At 46.3% G+C, this 22,927-nt stretch overlaps 1 protein-coding gene across 7 annotated transcripts; it reads right to left on the reverse strand.

Moving 5' to 3' along the window:
- Positions 1 to 598: 598 nt before the first annotated feature.
- On the reverse strand, positions 599 to 9,808 carry ACVR1B (activin A receptor type 1B). Of its 7 annotated transcripts, none has more exons than XM_065419726.1 (8): positions 9,619 to 9,808; positions 7,607 to 7,855; positions 5,485 to 5,574; positions 4,529 to 4,696; positions 3,672 to 3,828; positions 2,542 to 2,666; positions 1,740 to 1,870; positions 599 to 967 (listed from the first exon to the last, which is right to left on the reverse strand). In XM_065419726.1, the coding sequence occupies exons 1-8, from the start codon at positions 9,791 to 9,793 to the stop codon at positions 842 to 844; spliced, it is 1,221 nt and encodes a 406-aa protein (XP_065275798.1). In that variant the 5' UTR covers positions 9,794 to 9,808; the 3' UTR covers positions 599 to 841. The 7 variants fall into 7 exon arrangements, with proteins under 7 accessions (XP_065275798.1, XP_065275797.1, XP_065275799.1 ...); XM_065419725.1 differs by having other exon boundaries at positions 5,485 to 5,715; XM_065419727.1 differs by lacking the exon at positions 5,485 to 5,574.
- Positions 9,809 to 22,927: the final 13,119 nt, after the last annotated feature.

The following is a 22,927-nucleotide window of genomic DNA, read 5'->3' on the forward strand; positions in this document are numbered from 1 at the left end:
TTTCAGGGACAAAAATCAGTACCCGCTTTAAAAAGGAGAGGGATGGCAGTGAGGCAACTTGACAGAAAGTTCCTGCAGCTGGTGTACAACTGGCAGGATAGAGCCCTGCTCCAGGAGAAAGAAGGATCTGGCTGTAAGTAGCCTATTCAAGCTAGATAATGCTCACTACTGGACAGGCAAGGCACCAGCACGTGTAGCTCAGAAGAGGACACTTTGGACTTGCACATGCACAGAAAAACACAAACAGGAATGTGCGAATCTACAAGCAGATACTCTGCACGTCTAAGGGGGACTGAGCAGGCACAGGGCACACATGGCTTTGCACATGCACACACTTGCACGCGCACACACACACACACACACACACACACACAAGCAGACAGTCTGGCTTTTTGAATTTTTCAAGCTCAAAAGAAGGAGCAATGGGTTTATGAAGCCAATGCCTCTGTGTGTCTGTGCCAGTCCCTGGAAAACCTGCAGGTATGGCAATACCACCGTCCCTTTCCCTCAACGCTTCCCAACGAACGTGCCATATTCACTGGACTACACAGGGATTTCCATCAAAGGAACAAAAGTTATGGTCATGGCGAGAGCCATCCGCACAAATCCCTCTCAAGTCTCCACGCTGTCAGGAGGTGGTTATAAAAGGTTTCTATTTGTTTCATACCCAAACCAGGAAAAGAACATTTCTTGTAATAGACTCTGTCCTCCCTGGCTAGCAGCCCATAGGTCACACGGTCTGGTCGGTAGCAGTAGGTTGGGTAGAAACACGAGGTAGGCCTCAATCCCGTCAATTATCATGGCAGCTTTGGAGCAGCTTCCTCATGCTGCAACTTGTGGGCTAGATCTTCACATCTTCCTGGATGCTGAGCTGCGAGAGTGTTTTCTTAATGCGGAGGGCCGTTAGCCGAGCTGCACCATTGGCATACCAGCACTCGCGCATCATCTTGCCCATCACTCGTAACGCCTAGCCAGGAAACGGAGAGAAACGTCAGCCCTTTCCCTTTCGGAGAGTTCAGTTCCTTCTGCTAACACAGCGAATCAACACTTAAAAGTGAATCCAACGCTTGTGGAAGGGGCTGGCGTAACTGTGCCAAGACTGAAGCCCTCTGCTTATCCCCAGAATAGGCAACGCATGGGCAGTAGCAATGCAAGCTCCCCATGCTACCCTGCCAGCATACTTCACCCTTCAACTGGAACTGTTTCACCCCATCTGCATAATGGCGACAGCGAGGTCGTTCTGAGCATTACTTAACATTTGTATAGTGCTCTGAAAAAGTCAAGCCTTAAGAGGTAGAGCAGTTACATTAAGAGCCCAAGAGCAGTTACAGGGTAACAAAGTTCACTCACTATTATTAACGTGGAATTATTAACCACTCATCCGATTTCCATCATATGCAACGTGGATGGAAAACAATGGACTCGAAACAGACCTGCTATCCAAGCGCTGGGAACACACCTCTGGCCTTCTCCACCGAGTGGAGTGCAAGAGTGACCACCTACTCTCTAGCCTCAGATGGGAGCCTCAAGTCTCCACATTCACTTTCCCACTGGACTTCCCCACACTGATTCTGTCCATGGACCCCAAACGGACCAGTCACTCCTGGCTGGAGTAGGGAAATCCAGCCTCCACGCTTACTGAATTTGGAACTCCGTGTCCAGGACTGACTCTAAACTTTACCTATTCAGTGGATAGTGCATTTCCTTTAGGCTCAAAGGAAGATGACAACAGATCCTACCTCATAACTCTGCCACCAGTTAGGGATGTTGGGGCGCAGCTTCTGATCACACACAACCTTCCGCATCTCCTCGATGGAGGGGTCAGAGGGCACAAGGTCATAGTATGGGAGTTGATATTCTTCATGGATACCTAGGCATGGGAAGGGAAAATGTCATTCACAGAGAATGGAAATCACTGCCACTCTCACCAGAGCCACAATACCCCTGGCCTGGATGACAGGACTTACAGAAGTGAAGAGTCAGCAATTCAGGGAAGCAGAATGCAAGTAACCAAACTGGGATCAGGCTAGGCCACTGGGGTGAGCACCTCCCCTTTCCTGGGAAAAGGGCCAAGATACATGTACTGACCACAAGTGCTCAAGACTTAGTGGATACCAAAGATGGCACTTACAACAACAGGATGCCCATCCCTGCCCCCATCCACTACTATGTGCTAGGACACTGGTTCAGTACTGATTCATAGGGAAGCAACCTATGTACTGAATCAGCACCACCACTTCCTGCTCTAAGGTTTGGCTAAAGAAATAGGTGTGCCACCAACAGCACAGCTACCCATCACCTCTCATGTACCTGGTCTACGAGCAGTCTTGAGTCTCTTCCCCACATTACCACCATCTTGGTGGCCATACTCTTGGGTGACATTGCATTTACCCCTGTGTCCTGGGACTATAGCAATCTCCACGACTGCCTGAAGGACAGGTTATTCTCTCCTAACTTCGGGCCTCAGTTAAGTCAAAGACAAAGGTTGTGGGGTGGGGGAGGGCGGGCAGCAGTGGGGAGAAGAAGCTGAAAGCATATTACCTCCTGAACTGCACCTACGAGCAATCTCCCAGTAGACCAGGCCAAGGGCATAGATATCAGCACATTTAAATGAATCAAAATGCTTCATGTTAATGGTTTCATCCAAGACCTCAGGGGCCATGTATCTGCAGCAAAGAAAAAACAATGTCATTTCCTTGTCAGAGGGACTCTCTGGAAGACCATCAATGATGAATTCTCCATGTTTATTGTATACAACATGTGTTACCAGATACAGTGCTTGGATGCTGCACAGAAGTTAAACAATGAAAATAAAACTAAGCCCAATGATGCAGACAGAAGCAGGCACTGTGTTAAGAGAGCAAATAGAACAATCATCCACACCAAAAACAAAAAGAAAGAGGGTGAAATAGGGAGACAGGAATGGTCAGAGGTGCACTGAGGCTGGGATGGAGGTGAGGGAGCCTCATAGGAGAGTTCCCTGAAGGAGAGGCCATCTAGCCAACCTCAGCCTTGGAAGGACATAAGCAGAGGGAAGAGGCAGTAGGCTGTGACTGCTCAAGTACCTCAAACCATTTATTCATAAATAAAAAAAGCCACTAAATATTCTCCTTCGATACTCTGGAAACCCTGCCAATGCCTAAGATAGAAACGCTACCAATCCCCAGTGAGGCTCACACATTTTCTATACCAGTGGTTCTCAACCTATTTATCATTGTGGGCTGCAGCTTGAGAACCACAGTGCCCACCCCCAAAAAACACCCCACGGTCCCCTATGTCCAGCACCCCCCGATCAGAGACCCCTCCACAGAGCAGGGCTAGGCAGCGGAGACCTGAGTCCCTACCCCACAGCCTAAAACCTGAGGATGCTGCAGCACCCCCACAAACCCCTAGTTCCCAGTGCCTCCCCTCCCCACAAACCTGCCCAGAGACCCATTCTCCCACACCCTGCCCCCCTGCAGCACTCACCAGCCCCCTGCTGGCAGCAGCACTCCAGCAGGCTGCCAGACACTGTCTCCCCTTCAGCTAGCCCTACCCTCTTTCAGACCAGAGCAGCAAATTTTTATATTTGTTTTTTAGCACGCCACACGTGGCCAGAGAACCGCTGTTCTATACCCTCATTCTGATGGCATTGGACCTTGACCAGGAATACAGCTGAGCCCTCTCCCTACCGTTTGGTTCCAACCCTTTGATTTGGTGCAATATCAATGGTGTCGGTAACAGAATCATGCCGGACAGCCAGACCCAGGTCAGCAATGGCACACATGCCGTTCTTCTTCACCAGGATGTTCTTGGATTTCAAGTCCCTGTGTGCAATCCCTGGTTTTCCTGATGGAGTAAAATAAGTCTCAATAGCAGATTTTCCTCTCTCACCTTAGTGTATCTGATCAGTGAAGATGAGCTGAACACAGAAAATGGAGGGACTGAGGCGGTCATCAAATCCAGAGTGAATTTGAAGCTTAACATCTCTATGCACAGTAGGATCTGCAGCCCTATTCTTCTTCCAGTCTCTTATTTGAATTAAGCTCTGTACCAGTGAAAGGTGCTAAAAACACTAAAGCGCTTCCATTTACCCTCCAAGTACTATTATTTAAACTGCAGCAGACCCTCTGCACCAGGTGTCTCATCCACACAAAGACATAATCCCTGCTCTGAAGAGTTTACAATCTGTTTTGCTCTGCCATTGCCTATGCTAACCTCTTCTGTGCTCCCCATCCCAACCAGTGCAGTTAAAGGTGTGTGTGCGTGCACTAGAGAGAGAGAGACGTGGACACCTGTCTAACAGGAGCTGGACTAAGACTAACTCGTGTCAATGACTTTTGCTCAAGACCAAACTGGCCTAGATTCAGTCCCCAGGTCCTTAAGGCACTTTTCCTCTTTCATTTTATGATTAAATTCCAGCTCTCTCTCAGTACAAGGCACCTTGTGCATCATACAAGCCCCATATTTCTGTCTTCACCTTTCCTGCTTTAGTCTCTCCAAAGAATGTCTAGTTCATGGTTAGGATACTTTGCTAGCACCCTCTTACCCTGGGTCCCCACAATCTCCATGTGTAGGTGTGCCAACCCGCTGGCAGCAGACAGGGCCAGTTTAATCATCCCCTCAATGGTCACGGTGTATCTGTTGAGGTAATCAAATAGAGAGCCATGCTCATGGTAATCAGAGACAAGCCACAGCTGAGTCCAAGTCCCGTTATCTGCAGCAAGAGAAAAAGGGGAGAGAGCAGCATAACATCAGCACTTACGGTGCATTTTGTTTTTGAACAAACATAGGAAGAGCTGCTAGATTAGACTGCAGGTCAGCAGCAAGTCTGAGCAGACAAGGGAAGAACTGAAAGGCAAAGTGTAATGATTACTTCTAGCACCTTAGTGCTATATATATTTAGTACATTTCCTAAGCAGCTGTTCACATTACCTGTCACTGCTTCAATAGCTTCTACTATGAATGACGCAATGTCTCTGCTAGTGACAGCAGCAATTTTACGGATTCTTCTCAGCAAGAAGGGGAGTTCTGTGGATTAAGCCCATACTCAGGGACAAAGGAAGTGCTGCTAAGCATTTTAGTGCACAGGTCAGGCTGTTCTCTATCCCTGTTTCAACTAAGTTAAATTATTAGAATTATTTTGATCTAGCAAATACTTCTATTAACTGGAAAAAAGTGAAGAGCAGAACTCATGTTAAGAATGTTTTAACAAATCATTTAACTTACATTAAAACATGAAGTCTCCTGAATGCGCTCGTGCATTCAACTACTATGCAAGCTTCCTTTGAAACAAATTATGTCACACTGACAGCTTTAATAGTTTTTAATGATCGTTGGCTATTTTTATAATTTGGGGAAAATGATCGTAACACTTTACAAATATATTGATGGCTTTCTTTATCTATTTAATTAAAAAAAGTAAATCCTATACTAGAACATGGAACTCTGAGGAACCTATGGCCATTAGTGCTTTGGCTCTGAAGGTTGAGACAGCATTTTTACCTTTGTTATCTGCAGCAATAAACCCCAAGATGTTCTCATGTCGCAACATGACAGTCTGGTATATTTCTGCTTCCCTAAACCAGGAGCGCTCTTCCCGTGAAGAGAAGATTTTCACAGCCACATCACCTCCACGCCACCTGCCACGCCACACCTCCCCAAAGCGGCCTTTTCCAATGATCTCCTGTAGGACAATGGTTCGAGCCACAGTTCGCTGGACAAAGAGTGGCAAACCTGTGGGCAAGAAATTGAAAGAAGAATTCGGATGAGGGACACTCGAGAGATGCTACAAGGTTTAGGGTTGTCTGGGTTTGATTTGATTGTATTTAGCAGTCCAAATAAAAACCCAAGATCCACCCCTGTGGTACCCAAGAACCATATCCCATTCTGCTAGGGATGGAAGCGTTTTGGCCCACAAGTACAAGTTTTCGCAATTAGAAAATGTCATGTCCCTCCCTCAAGAACTGATTTGGGAACGGTGATCGGAAAAGAAGATCATTCTCATCCTTGGCCTTTCTTCCAACATATGAATCAGATTGTTATTGTTCTCTCCCCATTGCCAATCATTCACTGTCACTGTAAGTCACTGATCACTTCAAGACACTTCTCTGTGAGCTCAGTTTTTATTCAGATCAACAAAACTCTGTGGACAAATATTCTGGAGAACAATCCTGCCCTGTGTTCTGTAACCAGTTATTCTGACTGGATCCGAAGTACTATTCTATATAGGTTCTTCTGCTGCGCTCATCAGTCACTATCTGAGCAACCACATGCACGTTGGACCATCTTTGTCAAAAGGAAATAAAATAGAATTTCTAACCAAAGTTACCCTAAACCTGCTACAACAACAGGACCAACATGTAAGGTCTTTCATCAGCAGTGGCAAATCACCAACAAAATCAAATGGCTAGCCTTCTCTCTACAAGAAAATCAATAAGTTAACACACTTATACAGACCTAAAAACGTCTCAATGGATTTACACCACAAGAGTCCTGCAATTTCTTAGCTGTTCCAAATCACTTTGGGTCAAGACCTTGCATACCACCTTGTGCTGTGATCCCATCAGATCTTGTAAGCTGAGCAGAGTCAGTGCTCACAGGGGGAGAGTTCTCTAAGCAACATCGAGAGGCTATATGTAAGAAGTGGAGAGACAGCAGTAAAATAAGCAACACCACAGCATTTGTTAAGGGGCTATTTACACTGCTGTAGGTGCAGTCTTTCAGGTAAGACACAAAGTTAGAGTCCTGACTAGCTCTGGTCATTAAAGATCCCATAGCACACTTCGCACATGAGACAGCATTTAATGCTTATGTCCTGGCCAAATGCCTACTTGGGTAAGTTACATTGCAGGGGTAATCTGTGGAGGCAGAATGTTGACGGGATATACAATTCATTTCTTGTCCCAACCTGTTGTGGAACAGTGTTGTGTGCTGTTAAACCACACAATTCCACCCCAGAGAGGATTCACATAAGTGCTCAGGAAGTGAACCTTGTGGGTAGTTCGTTTACACATTTCTTGGGGATTCTTTGGGTTGAAGGGTGCTATATAAATGTAAAATCTGTATACTAGTTTCCTAACTGATGCAATTTCGATAAAGAGACTCTGCCATTTCTCCATCCGCTTTGATGGAGTTCGTATCATTTGAAAGCTGGTAACCTGTAGATGTGCAGTGAAGTTTGTTAAAAATTCAAAATTAGTTACAGAACCAAACACCAATCACATGAACCAGATGCACTGTGTCCTGAGTGAAGGTTCACAACAGAAAGCAGGGACAGCTATATCTGATGTTGCATTTACAGGTAGATGGAATTGTTTCCTGGGTAGGATCTAGATTTTATATACTGAAATCCACAAAGACAACTTTATGTAAATGCCAAATGACTCAATTATGATAGAGTGCAGTATCTCTTATGCATTCTACAGTGCCCATCGCCAAAAGTATCCCAGTGCTGATACTGGGCCTCTGGCTTCACTGTCTAATGTACAACTCAGACTGTACCTAAGGAAGGATAGCCAATGGCCTAATATGAGAACAGACGCCCTGGTGATGAGCACTTCAGAATACAGGATTCCGTTACAATCCCAGGTCATTTATTATTTCCAAAGCAAAAGCAGCTTAGTACCTGAGCCAGAGCCAGAAGTGGAGAGATCATAAACTAGATCTTGCAGAGTCTTATCCTTGGACAGACACATTTCACAAGAGGGATCTTCCATGTCCAACCGCTGACGATTGTGATAAACTCGTTGGTGGTGGTGAAAGACGAAAACCACTACGATCATGATGACAAACAAAAGGAAGACAGGCCCTGCAATCACTGCTACTAACTCCACAGGGCCCCAACTAGACTGAGGTTCATTCTCTTTCACGTGACCTTTAGTGGGAGGAGGGAAAAAACATTTTAAGCACAACCTGATTCCTTTATTTATTTATTTATTTTTATACACACACACACACACATATATACATACACACACATATATACATACACACACAAAACCCTGTAGGCAAGAATCCCTAACTCCTTCTCTTAGAGCCCGAACTACTTTAACTCTGTCTCAGGACTTTGTAAAGGACACTCCAAGCAGCAACATTAATTCACTACCTATTGCAAAGCGGAAGTAAACAGGCTGGGTAGGAATAACAGATGAGGAAGGTCATCACTTTTACTGAAACTGCAAGAAGCAGTTAATGACCCCAGTTGAGCGCCCAGTTTAGGGTTTACAATAGTGTATTTTCGGTCATGAAGTGAGACTATATTGGAACAAAAAAAACCTGTAACCAAACAATTTCAGAAGACCAGTCTGCAGTGCATCTTCCATCTAAGCACAGAATACACCTCACTTACATGAGGAATGGCAGCTTTGTTTATGGGGGGCCCTGTGCACCTCGACTTCCCTTTTATTCCTGCCCAGGAGGCTCCGTCTTGGATTAACCTAGCTTTCTGCCCTAGGCCTGGCTGTGTTGCTCCCTCCCAACACAGTCACTACCGCCTAACTTAAGTTCAATGCAAAGCACTCCTTCCCACCTTCCCCTTAAAATAAATTGGTCATTGCCTTCACATAGCACTACAGCTAAAGCATTAAAGTTGGTTACCATCAAAGCCAACTTTCTTAATAAAAATTATAGTGAAAGAGGAAGGAATTATCCCCCACATGTAACAGCTAATGAGTCTTTAAAATCAACAACTGGTGAAGGGTTTGAGCTAAACAGAAAAAAATAGAATTCCCCTCCTATCTTGATGGATGATGGTACCATTCTGCAGTTCATGAGAACCCAGAGAAACTGCCCAGAATGGGGGAGATAAGCAGCCTGTGCCTTCTCTGCCACAAGAGCTCTGACTGAATGGGTTGTTGGGTTTAGTGTGCGGTTGCTGAGCATTACAGGACGTCAGATTAGACAACGTGGTGGTCCCTTCTGGCCTTGAACTCTGACAAGTCAGATTTCTTCCAGCCCTCTCATTCCAGGACAGGTCTATTTCTATTGCACTCACTCAGAGGTCAAGCATCTCCCTCATTTTACGCTGAATTGTAAAACCACGCTCAGAGCTCATGACAAAGGCGTTTCAGTCCCACAGGAAGCAATTCTATTGCATAAAGAGCAGACTGCAGTACCACTCAATGCCACAAGGGGGATCTTAGACTGCCCCAGGGACTGCTCCTTATGGCCTGAGAGCACTATGCAGAGGCAGGACATCCATGACTGAGTGGCAAGAAATAACCTAATTTTCAAAGGACTGGGGGGGAGGGGAGGGGGGAGAGGGGGCGGCACTAGGGGCAATGCTGATGAGGTGGGAGACGTATGCTGTCTTGATCATGTCAAACATTTGAAGATGGGTGAACCAAAGGGGAGATCAGAGAAAATCCAACTTAGAGGCTTCTTCCCACCCCACAAACTGAATGGTGCAATGTGATAATATTTGCCTATATCAGGAGGATCTTAAACTGCTTCACAACCCTCTGTGAGGTAGATCACCACTATTCCCTTTTTGCTGATGTGAAGGAATTGCCCATATTTACAAAAGCAAGATAGTGGCAGAACCGGGAACAGGATTCAGGAGTCCTGGCTCCCAATCCTGCTCTAACTATTAGACAGTATCCCATCTTCAATGAAATAACAGCGGATTTCTTTACTCACCACTGGGTACCTTTAGGTCAATTTCATTGCAATAATCAACGTAGCAGCAATGTGTGTTCCGCAGATCTTCTGAACTCAGGCAGTAGAAGGGTTTTCCAGCAGGAATCAGCTCTGCTTTAGGGATGCAGGTCCGGATGTGGTGCTCAACTCCACCCAGGTTGGAGCTGGAGACCATGCAAGCCCCATCTGTTTTGCAGGTGGAGTTTGCTTGATTGCAGTTGGAGCATAAACAGATCAAAGCTGCAGAAATCAGGACACAGAAACCTCCTTGAAACCGACCAGAGCCGTGAGCAGGGAAACTCATCTACCATTGGGGTAGGACTGATCATTCTAAGGCTTTGCTGAGACAGAACTGGCTCTAAAAGGGACCAATAATATTTGCTGAATGTTTCAGACAAAGAATAAGGCACTAGGGAACAGAGGGTTGTTTTAGGGTTTTTTTGGAAGGCAGTGGGGATTATAGATTCCCCATCCCCCTCTAGTTCCATAACACAAAGCCACCAATGATAATCTGATCAACTTTCAGGCCATGCAATAGATCAGTGGTGGCCAACCCGAGCCTGAGAAGGAGCCAGAATTTACCAATGTACATTGCCAAAGAGTCACAGTAATACATCAGCAGCCCCTCATCAGCTCCCCCACTCCCCAATCCCAGCGCTTCCCACCCACCGGCAGCCCCGCTGATCAGCACCCCCCCACACACACCTCCCAATCAGCTGTTTCATGGCATGCAGGAGGCTCTTGGGGGGGGAGGGGGTAGAGTGAGGGCACAGCAGGCTCAGGGGAGGGGGCGGGAAGGGCCAGGGGTTGAGCAGTGAGCACCCCCAGGCACATTGGAAAGTTGGCGCCTGTAGCTCCAACCCTGGAGTCAGTGCCTATATAAGGAGCCGCATGTGACTCCGGAGCCACTGGTTGGCCACCCCTGCAATAGATAACATGTCTTCAGTAGCTGAATGCAGTTGCCACTGAACAATGCTGGAGTCTGCCAATGTGAATTAGGCCAGTCCAGCCCCCACCCCCTAATGAGGCAGTTAAAAAGAAGGTAAGAAATTATAAATGGTGCATAAAATCTGAAAGGTGAGGGTCTTAGAGGGCAACCATCCTGCCAATTCCATTTCCTGACAAATATAGTCATGATGGCTGGGCCTCTGTCTTAATTGCTAACAAGGGGGGACTGAAAAATTGGGTCTGTTTTTCTGGTAGTATCTAATTATTAAGCCATTCCCCTCTTCATGAGTCAAGGTTCAGAAATAGTTTTTCTAATTGAATTTATTATTCATTAAAGACAGTGCTGGAGTCAAGACCGGTCAATCCTTAGAATAGGTTCTGCACCAAGGCATACTTCTCCACCAATTTGTTCCAAACCTGACCCGGGGGTGGGGGAGAGCCACACTAGGGCTGAGAAGAAGTTCAGTGCCCTTAGTTCTTGAGCCTCCACTGAGATTACAAACTAGCGTCCCAACTGTAACATGGATATCCATCCACTACCGATTAGACTGAGACTCACCATCTTATTTCACAGACAATTGTTCAGTGACTTAACATGTGGTTTCCTAACCAAGATTGGATTCAGATCGGTGATAAGAGGCAAAAAGCTCTGCATCCCATTAATGTTCTCCTGAGCCAGTCAATTCTTCAGTAGCTGCTTGCTGATTTGACAGACTATCTTGGGTTAAATAAATTTCTGGTTTCTTGCTATCGATAAAGATCCCCTTCACTCTTTACCCAAACAAACTCCAAAGACAGATTTTCATATCTCAGCCTCCCAGCTGTCATCATTTCTCTCTCAAGCTGCCTGAAAATCTGCAGCCAAATCCTTAGCCAATGCCATGCTAGGAAACAAAGGGAATTGAACCATGTTAGGGAGAAGGGTGGGAAACGTTTAATATCATGTACTACTTTCTTCAGCTTTCATCAGATCCCCGTCTCCCTGGAGGGATTCAGAAACATGTACATACCCGCTGCAGAGATGGTTTTTAAGGCAGAAAGTTTAAAGTAACATTTAAAGTATATAAATGAGAGCAGCGGTTACCTGTCTCCCACTCAAACAGACTTGGAGGAATTTGCTGTTGATTTTCTCCCCCACTTTACAAATATTGTGGATGAGAAAAGTCACCACACTGGACTACACTTCCCTTTCCACGCTCCAATGTCAGTCACCTTCCTGAGGTGTCACTGGAACTCACAGCCTTCAGTTATACAATCTTGGGGGATGAACAGATTTAACAAACCAAGTAGGTCAAGATTAGGTCAGTATTTGGATGGAAGACAGCTAAGAAAATACAGGGTGCTGCAAGAAGGATCTCCTCCTTCTGAATCAGCACTGAACCCAAAGCTCCAATGTAGTGGACAAGAATACAAAACAGGTCCTGATCACTTGTGGTCATGATAATTTCATGACACATTGAGCCAGCATCCTGGCTAAATCCTAATTTGGATAATTACATTAGAAGTCCCTCTATTTTCCCTGAAGTGTCAAGAGGACACTGTTAATTTTCTCTTTCAAACTGTTGCTGTGAGCTATTAAACAGCTGTCATATTCCACCTCAGAGGCAGCTGTAGCAATTTAGATAAATTAAACTGGATACTGATTTTGTGTGAACCAAGAACTATACAATGTAAAATAGTACAAGAGATTGAAGACCAGTTAAACACTAAAAACAGATGATAAAAGTAAATTTTCTTCCCAAGAGCACTTCATAAGTGGTAAACATAACTTAGTATTTCTGTTCTGGGTCTAGCACAGACAGATATCCACAGGCCTCATTTCTATTTTGGGAGTGGGAAAGAGAAACTGAAGACAAAGACTGGACTATTCTGAGATGGGCAAGAAGCACCCTTTCTATAATATGCTGCTGAAAGGGGACCTGCTTTTATTATTAAAAAAGGCAAAACAATCGCTAAGGTTTGGCTTGACAAAACAACTTGAGTTCCTGATCTTCATTTTCCACCGCTCATTAGAATATGGTCTCATTCTAAGTGAATCACTAATGATGCTGGCCAAGATTTGTCCACATGCTGTTGTGCGCTGATTGTCCAGCTTGGCTGCAAACCTCCTCACCAGAGATGGCTGTGCATTTTAGTGGCACATGACATTGTGTTTGCATCTGGGAACCTATAGAATAAAAGGAGCAGTACGAGAGTAAGGGAAGTTATTTCTCAGTGAACAAATGTACATACTTCTATTGCACCTTTCATTAGAGGACCTCAAACTTTGCAAACATTCAGCTTCACAATCCCTATGCAGCGGGTGACCTTTAACTCCATTTTATAGAAAAGTAAATGGAAGCAGAATGCCCCATGACCACACAGCAAATCAATGCCAGAACTGGGAATAGAATCTGAAGTCCAATTCCTACCCCCTGTTCCAAACATTATACTACTTTCCCTTCCTAAATGTCTGAATGGCTCTCTTCTTCTCTTTTATGAAGAAGTCCAGTACTCGCATATAGACACATGCAGCTACCCTAGAGCAAAATGGCCAGCTAGAACATCGTTCTTCTGCAAGTGCCCCATACTGGACAACTGTCGGAGCTGCAGCAATAACGGCTCAGATGCTGTTTTTTCAGGGCCTGGGCAATTGGCTGTTTTTGCAGGGCCTCTCTGCGTCGATGCCTGGAGGGAAATAGGGGAATTAAGGGACGCCAGCACAAACAGCATACAAAGGCAACTCGTGCAGTTCTAGCATTTCAAGTTCTGATTAACCAGAAGGGAAAGTTCTTCTTACATCAATAAAACCAGAAGCAAAAACCCAGTATTTCTAAAAGAAAAACTACAATTCTTTCCCCTTGGAGAGTGTTCAAAACCCAACAGGTATTTGAAAGCTGAACACAAGCTCCTTTCAAAGCAAGATTCTGAGAGCAGCTGGGGATGTTTGGGCAAGTCAAAAGGAGAAATGACTGAATAAAAGAAATTTTCACACTAACAGCTATCTTTTTCTGAAGAAAAGGCTTATTGAGCAAAATATAATCTACTTAAATAGAAGAATTGACTGGGCTAAAGAAAATTGACTGGACAAAAGAAAACAAAACGACAGTTCACACAATTGGTGTCTTTAGTTCCACTAAAGTGCCTAGGGATGAGTTTGCATGAAAGGTGCTATAGAAGTTGGCAGTGGATTCTGTTATATCTGTTCAGTACACTGTCTTTTTGACATTCTGCTCAAAGACAAACCCAACCCTAAAGAAGCTGTTTAAACAAGTGTAATATTAAGCTGCAGAACCTCAGAATGAAAGCTTTGTTCTCACTCTAAAAGATAGATCAGATCTGTATTTATGCTGAAGTGAACTGTCACTGTGATTTAATCCAAAGCTGAATGCTGGTGGTCATGACATCAATTGAAGGGGTGGGGGAGCTCCTCCAGTTCCATCCCTATTTTTTTTTTTTTTAATTGCACACGGGCAGTCAATCAACACTGCAACAGGAAGATTTAGAAGAGAGTTAAGGAATCCTCCCTTTTTATCACTTGGTTTATGAAAGGAATTTTAATCAAGAGCTATAGCAGCACTGCTGGAACTGATGGGCTCTGAGCAACAGCTCTCATCTTCTCAGGAGGACTGAAAGATCTAGGCAGAAACACCACCACCACCACTCTGGAGATAGAAAGATGGCAGATGATACCAGGCTGGGAAAGGTTGCAAGCACTTCAGAGGACAGGATCAGAATTCAAAGTGATCTTGACAAACAGGAGAAATGGTCTGAAATAAACAGGATGAAATTCAACAAGGACAAATGCAAAATACTACACTTAGAAAGGAATAATCAATTGCACAAATACAAAATGGGAAATGACTGCCTAGGAAGGAATACTGCAGAAAAGGATCTGAGGGTTAGAGATCAGAAACTAAATGTGAGTCAACAATGTAATACTGTTGCAAAAAAAGCAAACATCATTCTGGGATGTATCAGCAGGAAGTTGTAAGCAAGACAAGAATTCTTCCACTCTACTCAGCACTGATAAGGCCTCAACTGGAGTAGTGTGTGCAGCACTGGGCACCACACTTCAGGAAAGATGCGGACAAACTGGAGAAAGTCCAAAGGAGAGCAAGAACAATGATTAAAGGTCTAGAAAACATGACCTACAAGGAAAGAGTGAAAAAATTGGGCTTGTTTAGTCTGGAGAAGGGGAAGGGGGGACACAATAACAGTCTTCAAGTGCTGAAAAGGTTGTTATAAAAAGGAGGGTGATAAGTTGTTCTTATCCACTGAAGACAGGACAAGTAGTAATGGGCTTAAATTGCAACAAGGCAGATTTAGGTTAGACATTAGGAAAAACTTGACTGTAAGGGTCAAGCACTGGAACAAAATACTTAGGGAGGTTGTGGAATCTTAATCACTGGAGGTTTTCAAGAACAGTACAGACAACTGGCAGGGATGGTCTACATAATACTTAGTCCTACCGCAGTGAAGGAACTGAACTAGATGACCTACTAAGGTCCCTTTGAGTCCTACATTTCTGTGATTTTATGGGCAGCAGTAGCCATCCCTGGTATTGGCAGGATTGTTTTGTCAATCCTGCCAACTGGTCTACTCTTCTCTTTTTTTACTAATGTAGTTCTAATAAGGAGAGGGCTAGTGTAGACAAGGCTCTTGCATTTTAATAAGGATGTCATTTAACCCTTCTCAGACCAATCTACATAACACGAGGGCTAACACACCAGCAACCACTGGAACCTTATCTACTCTAGAATGCCTACTAAAAGAATTAAGCCTCACAGTATCTGTATGAGGTAAGCAGGCCACCCACACCAGCAAACAGACACACAGAGGCTAAAGTTGACCTGCAAAGAAAACAACGGTTTGCGCCCTCTGTTACTTCTTTATATTTTATGATGGAGAGGCATGAATGCATGCACATCGGAAAAAGAAATAAGTGCCTTTCAGGCCTTCACTATACACTACAATGAAACAGAAATGGGACACAAAATCAATGCGTCACCTGTAAATGACTTGCCCAAGGTCAGACAGCGAGTCCACTGCAGGACTAAGAACCGAATCCATCTTTCCAATCTGCCAGCCCCATGCATACGTTGCTAGACACCCATCTGTGTCATGCATGGGGCAGGATGACAGTGGCTGCAAGTCTAGTGGCTGGGTTTCATTCTCAAAACACAAGGACAAGGGATACTCAAGACTAATCGAATAGATTGCGAAGTTGACGACACATTGCTAGAACCCAGTGTTCAAATCAATAAGAGACAATTATGCCAGATAAAATTTTGGTCACGGTCATCAAGTTGGCCAGACCTTGTTAAAGTTAAACAACAACTAGGCAGAAGACTTTTTGTTGTTTTAAATTTAAGAGTACAGAAAATCAGTCTAAAAATCAGGCTCACGTCCATCCTAGTTCCTGACACATCCCACTACTTTCATCCTGACCACTGCAACTCTCTTTGCCCAGAGCAGCCGGCATTACCAAGTCCTAGAGTCTGGTAGGTACAGAATGCTGCTGCTCACCCTCTCTCTCATACTAAGAAACAGTAGCACATCACTGTCGATTCTCAAGCCACTTCACTTGTTCCACAATAGAACTCAACTCTGAAACAAATAACCCATGTACCCATTCCAGCTACTTCACAGACCTTGTTTCTTTACTCCTCCAGCAAGTGTGTCCCTCTGTTCTACCACACAATGACGACAGGATTGGTGCAAGAGCTTTCTCTTCTGTAGATGCCACCATTTGAAACAGCCTTCCTACGTCTTGGTGCCTCATCAACTTTCCATCTACTTCCAGATCTCATCTGCAAATGTCTCTTGTCCCTTGCCATTGTTTCTTAAATCTGCTTTCCAATTGCTATTAATTTTACATTTTTACTTTGTAACCACTAGTTAATGCTGAAATCATTTTCTGGATAATATGAAAAAAACTGTAGAAACTAGAAGTTACACTAGAATCAATGAAGTTAGAAATAAAAAGGGCCAACAGAAAAATTGGGCACATACGACCCCCAGAAGCTGGCTACAGTACTCTGACAGAGGCTGAATTGGATATTAAAGCAATACTACTGAATGGAAAACATACAGGGAAAAAATGCAGTCGACATGCACTTTCTATTACAGTGAGCAGTTGTCACTGTGCAGTACCAATCTCTATTACACAAAGTGACAGCCTCTGAGTGGACTGACTTATTTCAATTCACTTCTTTAAAATTCATTGTTATTTGAATACATTGAATGTTAATTAAAATAAGGCCTGATGTCTCTGATTGCTGTTCTTCAAGTCAGAAAACGAATGCTGGATCTGTGTTCCCACCCCACCCCCCACTCTAGCCTTGACACCTGTTTAACTAATTTTACATTTTTAAAATTTGTTATGAGAACAATAAATTTAATGAAGCCCAAATCCGTGCTTCAGTATTAGGAAAGCTTCTTCTAAAAGTCAATTCTATAGCAAACCAAAGATGTTCATCAGTCACTGACAGTTCTTAGGGCCCAAACCCTGACAGTTATTGATGTGATATATTAAAAATATTGTTTATCGTTGTAAGTAGGCCCAGAGGCTTAGGCAACAAGCATGTGTGAGTCTAAATAAAAAGGTTATTGCTGAAATAAATAGGACCAAAGAGCCATCCCACCACGGCACAGCTGTCCACACTCCATGACCTGACTTACAATATTTACTAGTAGTGGGGGTTTCAATCACAGAAATTCCTTCATCACAGCTTACTCCACTGGAATGCACAAACAAAAGAGAACTTAATTCTCTTGTTGCACTCAGATAACTACTCCCTGGACACACGGAGAGAAACCATTCCCACTAGCTGACACCCTGTGAACTTTGTTTGCTATTACAGAACTGACGTTTCACTTTACTCCTTTCGCAACACTGGTTTCCGGTACATCCACTGCTGGCAACAGATTGTGTACCCAGAGAAAAAAAAGTCTGAGTCGTCTGGCCAAGTGGTTTAAAAGAGTTCATGAATGCATGTTGGCCAGTTTTTAATTCCCAGTTAGAAAAAAAATCTTTCTTTGAGAGTTCTAAAATATGAATTATGTACCATTCAGAGCTAGTCTGATTTAATTGGGTAAATATATATTTTAAGCAGGTGTTAGTCACAGGATCTACCTGTGGAAGATTGTTGTCTGCAGAACATTTTAGTGCTTTATTGAAAGGAAGCAAACAAAAAATCCCACATAACGCTATACTAGAGATAACCAGGGAGGGAGGAGGAGGGTGTTTTTGTAAGTCTTATTTACTAATGCATATAGCACTTTAAAGCTGTTAGACTCTCAAGTAAAACACGTATAGGGTGCAACAGAAAGCTTCTGAGACCTTGTTTGTTAAGGCACACTGAGTTTTCATAATGGCTTCTTAAGCAGCCAACAGCCTTAGATTCTACACTCCCGGCCATTTCTTATTCCACCCAGAAAGACTATCTCCTATAATCTTTTTATGCTGTTCTACAGAATTAGTTGCTTGTTCACATAACTATCCTTCCACAAACACCAGGACCTACTCACACCTTCTTCCCTGTCCACAAGACCATACTGCACTAACACCTTTCACACACAGTGTGAATGAAAACACAAAAGATGCTTAATGGAAACATTAGCCAGCTATACAAAGTACAATATCAAAGCTATAGATAATCAGGTTAATTTCCACAAAACACAGGAAGTCAATTATCCATTTCCTGTTTATTTTTATATGCACAAGCTTTATGGAAGATGCAAGATGAAGATTTCAGAACAGAACTGAGAGGGGAACCTCACCTAGACCTTTGATGGATTTCAAAGAGGGTGGCTGATGCAAATTTCTAAGGCTATATGTCATTCTGAGTTTAAAAAAAGGTCATATACCTATCCTCTACCCAAGTGCATCTGTATTAACAGCAATTTAATCAGAAATGTCAAATACATTATCTGCTGCTTCACAGGTTAGCAACACACATCTGAGCCAGTAAAGACCCAAAGTTATACAATGTGACATAGGCAAAATGAGCTGTGGGTCTCAATTCTCATTGGACTCCTATTCAAATTACTGTACACAAGCAGCTATCCCTATTAACATTCTTGTGGGCAATTTTCCAGAGGCCAAGGACTGAATGGGCCATGAAGAAGCAGCTATCCTCTGCCCCGAGCTTAGAGGCAGATAGGCAGGAAAGCTAGTACTATACTAACTCAGTGAATAAATAGAAGGAAGGCATCAGTCTTCAGCCTAATCAAGCTGATGCCTTTCACCAGCACAAGTTTCAGTTTGTTTATTTTTTAAATCAAAGCAGCAGCACTTGGCTTTAAGTAAAAGGATCCCCACAGGTTAAAAGAAACAGTAACACCTGATAAAACCACATAGAAACAACAACTGAGAATAGGTTTCCTCCAGCCCCATAGTGAACATTTACAAATGTCGCAGTACTGGAAGTGGTTTGGAAGCTTCTGGCCTCCTCTACAAAAGTACCATTCCTCCACAATTACTGGGAGCTGGTCGCCAGTAGTGTGAGGCTTTGGAAAGGAGCCATTTTAAAATATAATTCAAGGGAAATAATATTAAAACCTCTGACTTGAATTCCTAAAAAAATAAAGATGCTGTGCACCTTAATTTGCATAACAATCAGACCACCCCACACATTCTGCACAGACTCTAGTCTAGAGGAACATAGTGGTACTCCCAGATACCAGCACCCCTCTCTCTATTCATGCGTCAATCCTGGCGGGTCACCAAGCAGACCCAGGTATAAATACATGAAAAGACACACTTGGTAAGGCAACTCACATCTTTTCGTATATTTATACCTGCTCCTGTATTTCCACTCCATGCATCTGATGAAGTGAGTTGTAGCCCACGAAAGCTTATGCCCAAATAAATTTGTTAGTCTCTAAGGTGCCACAAGGATGCCTCGTTGTTTTTGCTGATAAAGACTAACATGGCTACCACTCTGAAACCAAACAGACCCTATAAACCAAGGCAATACAAGCCCTGGAAATTCCGTAGATCAAAGACAGAGACAATTTTGAGACACCACTAGCCAACAATATGAGGTAGAAGGAGTCTCCTACCCACAAATATCTGTCCACTGAGGACCAGAGAATCCATCCCCTGCACAGCTCCCCAAATTCCCCTATTCTCTACAGAGGGTGATCCCTCTGGTGAAGCATTTTTCCACACCCTTAATGAAGATTACCATGGAAGATTTGGGAGGCTGAGTCCCATAAGTCTTCATTTCCCTTCTATGCTTCTAGAGACACAAAAGGAGCATTCCAAACCTCCCCACCACAAAGAGAAGAACCTACACCTTCATGGAAGGTCCCTCAATACACACAAACCCTGTGACACATCCAATTCCCTTATCACCTACCTAGGCCATGTAGCTCCCCAAATTCTCCCTTGCAAAGTACCCTCAGTCCCCACAGCCCATCAGTCTCCTGCCAGCCTCTCAGAGAGTGGGTTCCAGAGTCTCCTCCTAGCCCTGCACCTCCTTAACCGCCATGAGAATTGGGCTCCCTCCACTCAATACGGTATCTGCCCAGCCTCTCGGTCCCATCCCCACGTCTCACCTATGAAAGTTAAGCCAAGGTCCCCAATCCCTTCCTCCCACAGACATGCCCCCCCCAAGGCAACAGACCCCAGGCGCTCCCACCCAATCCTCCCTGCCACCCCCCCAGGCAATACAGACCCCAAGCACCCCCCACCCAATCCACCCAGGCAACACCGACCCCAGGCACTCCCCCCAGTGCTCTCCCCGCCAGCAACACCGACCCCAGGCGCTCCCCTCCAATGCTCCCCCCCCCGGCAACACCGACCCCAGGCGCTCCCCTCCAATGCTCCCCCCCGGCAACACCGACCCCAGGCGCTCCCCCCCAATGCTCCCCCCCCCAGCAACACCGACCCCAGGCACTCCCCCCAATTCTCCCCCCCGGCAACACCGACCCCAGGCACTCCCCCCCAATTCTCCCTGCACCCCCAAGACAACACCAACCCCAGGCGCTCCCCCCCCAATGCTCCCCCGCCAGCAACACCGACCGCAGGCGCTCCCACCCAATTCTCCCTGCACCCCCAAGGCAACACCGACCCCAGGCACTCCCCCCCAATTCTCCCTGCACCCCCAAGACAACACCGACCCCAGGCGCTCCCCCCAATGCTCCCCCCCAGCAACACCGACCCCAGGCGCTCCCCCTCAATGCTCCCCCCCCCGGCAACACCGACCCCAGGCGCTCCCCCCCCAATGCTCCCCCCCCAGCAACACCGACCCCAGGCGCTCCCCCCCCAGCAACACCGACTGCAGGCGCTCCCACCCAATTCTCCCTGCACCCCCAAGACAACACCGACCCCAGGCGCTCCCCCCAATGCTCCTCCCCGGCAACACCGACCCCAGGCGCTCCCCCCCAATGCTCCCCCCCGGCAACACCGACCCCAGGCGCTCCCCCCCAATGCTCCCCCCCCCAGCAACACCGACCCCAGGCGCTCCCCCCCAATGCTCCCCCCCGGCAACACCGACCCCAGGCGCTCCCCCCCAATGCTCCCCCCCGGCAACACCGACCCCAGGCGCTCCCCCCCAATGCTCCCCCCCCGGCAACACCGACCCCAGGCGCTCCCCCCCAATGCTCCCCCCCCGGCAACACCGACCCCAAGCGCCCCCCCGGCAACACCGACCCCAAGCGCCCCCTAACCCCCACAGAGACCTTCCCCAGTTCACAGCCCCCCCAGCCCAGCACCCCCTCAAATAAAACGAGCGCCCCCAGGCGCCTACCCCCGCCACTGCCCCCCAGGGAAGAGCGCGTCAATCCCTCACCCCCGACAGGGGGCCCCCAGGGGCCATGCAGGTGGGGGCCCCACTCCCCCGACAGGTCCCCCCAAGCCCCACCCCCCCTGAAAGAGGGGCCCCCCCGAGCCCTCCAGCCCCCCCACGCGCACAGGCCGCCCCCCGAGCCGCCATGCTGCTCCCGCGGCCCGGCCCCCGCACTCACCCCGGGCTCCCCCGGGCCCGCCCAGCAGCAGGAGCAGCGCGAGCGCAGCCGCCGGCAGCGGCGAGCGCGGGAAGGGGCAGGCAACGCGAGCCGACTCCGCCATAGCAACCGCCGCAGCCTCGCTCCCGTCCGGGCCCGGCCAGCGCGAGAGACCGAGCGCGAGCGAGCAGCGCCGCCGGGGCCGCCGGGCCTTAAAGGGGAGGGGCCGAGGGAGGGGCCGCGTCCTTAAAGGGGGGGACTAGGAAAGCAGCTGTCCGCCGACAGTAATCAGAGCACGGCTAGGGCAATGTCCTTCGGGTGGAATGAGCGTGCTCCGTGTGCGCGCGGATAGGGGGGCAGTGGGTGCGCAAATGCACATGGGGTGCCAAAGGGTGTGCAATGTGTAGGCAAATGTACGAGGGGCGGCAAGGGGTAGACAGTGTGTGTGTGTAAATGGATAATGCCCATGGGGCAGTGGGTGTAAAGATGGACATTGAGGCAATGGGTGTGCAAATGTACATGAAAGTGTGTTTTCAGATGCACATGGGTGTGCAAATGTACATGAGAGTGTGTGTTCAGATGCACATGGGTGTGCAAATATACGAGAGCCTGTGTTCAGATACACATGGGTGTGCAAATGTACACAAGAGCGTGTGTTCAGATACATGTGGGTGTGCAAATGTACACAAGAGCATGTGTTCAGACACACATGGGTGTGCAAATGTACACGAGAGTGTGTGTTAAGATGCACATGGATGTGCAAATGAATATGGGGGCATGGTTTAGGCAAATGACATGGAACAAATGTGCAATGGGTGTGCAAATGGATATGGGGACCATGTAGGGTGACCAGATGTCCCGATTTTATAGGGACAGTCCCGATTTTTGGGTCTTTTTCTTATATAGGCTCCTATTACCCCCCATCCCCTGTCCCGATTTTTCACACTTGCTGTCTGGTCACCCTAGGGCCATGTGTGTGCACATGGTGTACAATGGTTGTGCAAATGCATGCTGGGGCAATGTGTAGCCATGTGTATGCAATACACCCAGTGGAGAGCCAGTGTCCTTATACATGACATGTGTATGGTGTACTGTTACATGCAGTGTAGTGCAGGAGAAGCCAACGCCATTCTGTGTGCAGTGCACATGGAGTAGTATGCCGTGTTTGTGCAATGCACATGGGTGTTACGTACTAACTGAAAATACACCTGGAAGGAACTAGAGTCATGTGTACAAAGCGGGAGAGGAGCGATGGGGCACACACAGGCCTGCAATGCACATAGGGAAGGCCGTGTACAACGTGGGCAACACACGGGGGATGCATCGATCATCTCTGCAATACATATGGGGCAAATCTGCATATCCCATGTCCTTGGAGGGAGTCAATGTGACCATATTCAATACAGGTGGAGAGGATCCCACTGTG

This window comes from Emys orbicularis, chromosome 19 (assembly GCF_028017835.1).
Source record: "Emys orbicularis isolate rEmyOrb1 chromosome 19, rEmyOrb1.hap1, whole genome shotgun sequence".
In the NCBI taxonomy this organism is placed as follows: domain Eukaryota; kingdom Metazoa; phylum Chordata; order Testudines; family Emydidae; genus Emys; species Emys orbicularis.

Coding starts and splice junctions, on each gene's coding strand:
- ACVR1B (XM_065419725.1), bottom strand. CDS start 9,793: ATGGTCTCCAGCTCCAACCTGGGTGGAGTTGAGCACCACATCCGGACC. Junction 1,871..2,541: donor TCGTAGGTGCAGTTCAGGAG/GTAATATGCTTT, acceptor TCCCATGCCTAG/GTATCCATGAAGAATATCAA. Junction 968..1,739: donor ACTGGTGGCAGAGTTATGAG/GTAGGATCTGTT, acceptor TTTCCTGGCTAG/GCGTTACGAGTGATGGGCAA.